Below are 5,860 nucleotides of genomic sequence, written 5' to 3' on the forward strand. Positions count from 1 at the left end.
ACTCAACTCTGAATAAAAGCAAACTAATGTGCATGTTCCATTGATCAAAGGCATTTATGACTTTTTATTGTAAACTCGTACATCAATAGTGAGACCCCACACCCATAAGGAGGTAAATGTGATATTATCTGCACATTATCTGGTGAATCATTTGGCACATTTCAGGACCACATGTCACAGAGATTCCCCTTCACAGTCATCGGATCAAGCAACCTTCACCCACATTCATTAACTTACCCCTACTAATTTACAATAGACTATAGAGCAGGGGTGGGCAAACTCCGGCCCTTCAGATGTGGTGAAACTACAAATACCATCATGCAACTGTCTCTGGGAGTCATGCCTGTGAGAATATTGCAATGCCTCATGGGATTTGTAGTTCCACAACAGTTGGAGGGCCGGAGTTTGCCCAACCCTGCTATAGAGCATAGGGAGCCAACCTCGACACTCCAGCTGCGGTGAAACTACAATTCCAATGAGGCATTGCAAGACCCTGACAGTCGCAAGCATGACTCCTAGAGGCATGTTGGGATTGGTAGTTCCACCACAGCTGGAGTGACAAGTTTGCATATCCCTCTATAGCAGCGGTCGCCAACCGGTGGTCCCCAGGCCCCTCTGATGCCATGCAGGCTGGGCTATCATTGAAGCGTCATGGAGGCTCCGGGGCTGCCTCTCACTGACTCAAACAGCGGCTGTCACAGGGAATGCGCGGCTCTCAGTACAGTGCGGGCTCTGCAGGGGGCGGGGCATCTCGTCAGTACCCAGACTGAGCAGGCTGCGGGACATAGAAAAAGTGGGGAGAAGCCAGGTAATAGTGGCTCAGTGTGGGGGAAGGGGGGCACGGGGTGGTTGGGAGCAAGTGTTGAAATTCATTTATGGACCAAAGAGTATTAGATGCATACTGGACTGATTCCTATGTTTAGAAAAAAAGATCCAAGACCATTTCCAAGCACAGAAAATCCGAACCTTCTACATTCTGCGCCATTTTTAAAGACTGATGGAACGTTTACTCAGATTCACTGCAATGTAAATGTGCAGAATGTTGCTGGTGAATGTATGGTGAATCCAGTGCGAGGTTTATAAATATGCCCCTTGTGTGATGTTAGCTCTTATATATATATTATGCAATCATCGGAATAAGCATACTCTGCTACTTAATCTATTCCCCCGCACTGACCTGCCTGGCACATGGAAGCAATCACAAGAGGCCGGCTTCCATTTGAAAGAAAACGCAGTTTTGGTCCATTAATAAAGTGGATGAAACAACACAATGAAGATGTTTCCTGCTTTACCCTTAAAGCAGAATTCTACTCATAATTGATGTTCCTGTTTTAGCAGAATGAGGTAGGGTCCTGGAAGGATGTGGAGACCCTGAGGGATGTCAAATATGTGTATAAAATGAACCTGCAGGCCATTGACCTAAGTAGGAGAGCTTTCAGCCTGTCATGGCCATGCCAGCAGTGAGGGAGATGTCCCCACTGAGTTTCCAGACAGCCCTAGTGACCAAGTATGGGATACAAAAGCAACACACTACAGAAATAGCAGATACATCAGTTCTGATCAGGGTTGCTGATCACTTCTACCATTTCCAACATATTTCCTAATCGGTAGGCTTCAGCCAAACTTGTTCACCCTGTTTAGTGTATTTAATTCTCAAGTACCTCTGCTGATATCTTTACTCAATAAATAGTTCTTAAGTGCTGTAAAACTTCTACTTGGACCGGAAATCCATCATAAATCAGACTTCACTCTTCTGAAGTCAATGGATTCTCATTAAGAGCAAGCAATCAGTGCTATGTGATTTCTCCTAGTTCCTTATGGGTTGCTCTATTTAGAACAGAATGCTTATTGAATTAGGTTGTTCATTCACATTTGGATGACGTCATCCTAAATAGGCAAGACAATGTCATTTCTAACCACTAGAACTGCTAGACCCTCCAAAGGGTCCCACTCGGTGGGGTACAAAATATACTGCTCCTGAATCCCTCCTAGTGAACTGAGCACTCCTTTCCTAATGAAGGGTAGAAAAAGAGTGCAAGTAGCCAACAAGTTAATACAGGCACCAAACCACACTGTAGCCATCTTCATGTTCCATAAAATAGTCAATTTTGCTGAATCCATCTTTCACAACCGCTCAGGTAATCAACAAAGTACAAAGTACAGTGTGCAGAGGGCCCAGGGGAGGCACATCAATCGGACGGCTGGTATAAACTATCCACGGTACCAGACATACTCCTTCATCATTCTTTTACCTTTCTAACATTCAGTGCTAATTGCTACAGAGGAGGTTGAGGGCATATCCCCGTCCCCTCTTCAGTTAATGGACAATTTAGAATAGTCATGTCTTCTCTTTTTTTTTCTTCAAGTGGCATGTTTTGCAGGTACAGGCGGGTGTACAAGATACAGTATGATGTGTGCTCCAGAGAGATCTGTGAAGGAGCTGCCAGAAGTAGACCAAGTGAGTAGAAAGGTCTGATAAGCTTATCACCAGCAGCTACAATTCAGTGCATTTTACTTTATGTGGCTCATAAGCATTTCTTTATGTCCTTGTATATGAGTATTCAATATACATTAAGTGATATTAATATAGGAAAATATGCCGGAAATACATTTTAATGAGGGGCAGTGGTATCACTTAGAATTCTGTCTCACCTGTAAAAATAATACATCTGGAAAACAATGTTATGGTATAAGATGTAATGACTTATTATGATTTATTCTGAAAGTGTGTCATGCAGGAAGGTAAGACACATCTGGATGTAACTACATACAGGAGGCCGCCTCTGAATCTTTTGCACATCTTTGGAATAATAAATCCTCAATTTATAATATAGGAAATTCAAGGTCACAGTCATTTAGGACTAGTATTAAGCTTGTTTCTAGCAGACTTTAGCTTTGTATAGCCATGCAGCACAAATATCAGATGTTACTCCCATTATAATTTGAATTCATAATTTAATTATAACAGTAGATACCAACTCTGACTGATATTTGTATTTCTTCACAGAGACCAAAGTCCCCGGTAAGCCTTGAAGATGAGGAACAGTAAGTAGCTTGGACTTTTAAATGTTTGCATGACATTCATGTTCCAAACACTGAATTATTGTATTGATCCTGGCAAGAACAAACGCTGTTAAAAGCTGGAATCTGATTTGCTTTTATTGCCTTCAGTGTTTACATTTAAAGGAGAACCATGGGGAGTGTAAAATGTACTCATCCCCATATTTAGACACTGCAGCTGTCACACTCCGGCTCTACAGATCGAGAACTGACCGATCACAAACTGCTGATCACTCAGCTCATGGCTTCTCCCTGCATAGAGCGGTGACTCTGTCAATCAGACAGGGGGGGTGGATCCCAACAATATTGTGGGGATCTTTCCTGACTGCAGCGCTGCCAGTAGCCCAATATAGACTGAGTTTTGGGCCACAGGAGGACATTAGTAAACATCATCCTGTGACCCAAAAGAAAACTAAAGCAAAAAAAGGTTTAGCCATAGTTCTATTTTAAAGCACATCTCTGGGCAAGTCTTTATGTTCCATTAAACCACCTCCCACCTTTTAGTGAATCCCCCATTTTGTGTTTGTTATTTAACTTACCTGGGCCTTTGTAGGGAGACGATTTTCTTTAAAAGACAATTGATATCATCACCCACTTTCATGGATATATTCCTCCAGTGGTGACAAAAGAGTTTGTAAGAAGGGCCACAACACATCCTATTGACATTGGCATGCCCTGCAGGACTACAGCTCCAATAAGCCCTCAGTTCACACATCAAGTGTGTAGGTGAAGCACTGGGGGGTGAGTGTGCGGATGGCGAGAAGGAAGCGGGTTTACTTACCTTGTTCTTCCAGTGGATCTGCCACCCATTTCCTTCACACAGTATCTCTGCAGTAGTAGAACAGGATAAGCATGCCACCATTCTTAGGTCTTGTTCCGACCATTTCCACTGAGCTGGACACTAATGCACATGTATGATGTAAACAGTGCAGAGAAGTTTTTTGTGTTCCCCGTTAACACCATACTTGTGTGGTGGTATGTAGATAAAAAAACAGCTCAATGGTTATGGTGTGAATAAGCCCTTAAAGGAGAAGTATTGGGAGAGTAAAATGTACTTTTCCTAATACCTTGAGCCGTCGTGGTACACTGCAGCTGTCACATGCCGGCTCTATAGATCGAGAGCTGAGCGATCACAAACCACTGATAACTTAGCTCACGGTCTTCTCCATGCAGAGAGGGGTGACTGTCAGTCAGACACCGCAGGAATTCCCCCTGCCCCTCTCTGTTCCTCCAGTGCTCATTGGAGCGACAGACAGGGGAGTGGACGGGCACAGCTGGCTCTGGCTTTAGTGTTGGATGGATTCCACCAATATTGTCATGATCTTTCCTGGCTGCAACACGGCTCTGCGCTGTCAGCAAATAGTGGGCAGTAGCCGGCTATATGCTGAGTTTGGGTTAAAGAAATACATCTTCCTTATCTAAATAAATGCTGACCTGTTATAACTCTGCAGACCTTATGAGACGAAGTAGGAGAGACGCAGTAGGAGTGGTGCTTGTTATGAGGAGTAAAAGTTGTCACCATGCAGCCTACATATCCTTTGGTGCTGATTTTATATCTTCTTACAGATGTTACAGTTCTTTATAATGTCCAGCTGCAGGAGAACAGCAGGGGGGGGGGTTGTAATATGATGTGACTGAACAGTAATGGGATTTGCTTCCTACATGCCCCAATAATGTTGGGTCTGATTAGTAATTCTAAGAAACACAGTATGAGGAGAAGACAGGACAACAAAGAGCGTTTGATCACAAGTAGCTTCATAACCAACTAGAATGTCTGAGGAGCTGGGCCCCCTCTATAGTGTGATTACAGGCACCAGCAGATGTGGGCCCCGGTAGTGCATGGGACAGTACCTCACACAAAATAGAGGAGACAGGCTGGCTGATGCCCCTGTGTGCAGTACATGGTTTGTAAAAATGATCTAATTATTTCCATGCTACAAACTGTCATTTGAAATAATAGAAGAGGAGAAGGTTAGTTTAGTTTTAGAAATGCTCCAGCTTCATTTTACTTTTACATGAACTAGAATTCTATACACAGACATGTTTCATTTTAATCTAGTTTTAGCACTTTGAGCATTCAGTCTTACTAACACAATGATCACATGACTTGGAACAAATGGCAGAACCTGGAACCACAAATGTTCACTGATAATAAGCCCCCTGGATGACAGCTATGTAGGTTTACTAAACAGGAAGTCAGATAACACGTGATCGAACACACTCCTGCTACTAAATATATTTGGAAACACTTTTCATTTATTTTTATAAAGTCATTTTTGTTTTGTTTGCTAGTTCTTTATAGCATGTTATAACTCTACAACACTGACTGGTGTGTGCTTTGAACTCCTTCAATAACAAGATTCCATTCCTTTACAGACAAAGAAGCATTTGCTGCCACGTGGGGAAGGATTTAAATGTCACACGTCCCCATGGGAGACACTGCTGAGCTTGTTTCTCCCCCCTACCCAACTTCTGGCAATGTGCAAGGCACAGCTAGCACTGGCCCTGAGACCATGCCCCCAGTGACCTGGAGAGATACCTTTCCATGAGTGGGTGGGAATCCTTTCTCTCTTCAGCCAAAGGTCTGAAAGACCATCATTTCCTTTGGACTACAAGCCTGGAGGCAACTGTTCTGTTTCCTCTGTCAGACAGGCAGAGTACAGGATTGCTGACTCTGCTACCCATCTGGAAGGAATCATTCAGAGCATTCACAGTTCACCATCAGGAGCTCATCACACAATCAGCAGATACCAGAAAATGACTCTCCGGAGATCAGAATAGAGCTGGCACCATGTCTCAG

The 5,860-nt window shown here is 43.4% G+C and overlaps 1 protein-coding gene across 1 annotated transcript in view; it reads left to right on the top strand.

Annotated features, from left to right (window-relative positions):
• Positions 1-5,522, top strand: part of SNED1 (sushi, nidogen and EGF like domains 1) — a 100,248-nt gene extending 94,726 nt beyond the window's left edge. The window contains exons 39-41 of the mRNA XM_018567900.1: positions 2,382-2,458; positions 3,008-3,045; positions 5,437-5,522. Of these exons, the coding sequence (XP_018423402.1) occupies positions 2,382-2,458; positions 3,008-3,033 (103 nt within the window). The 3' untranslated portion in view covers positions 3,034-3,045; positions 5,437-5,522. The remainder of the gene's footprint in view (positions 1-2,381; positions 2,459-3,007; positions 3,046-5,436) is intronic.
• The last annotated feature ends 338 nt before the right edge of the window (positions 5,523-5,860 follow it).

This window comes from Nanorana parkeri, unplaced genomic scaffold (assembly GCF_000935625.1).
Source record: "Nanorana parkeri isolate BGI_ZX_2015 unplaced genomic scaffold, ASM93562v1 scaffold1114, whole genome shotgun sequence".
Lineage (NCBI taxonomy): Eukaryota > Metazoa > Chordata > Amphibia > Anura > Dicroglossidae > Nanorana > Nanorana parkeri.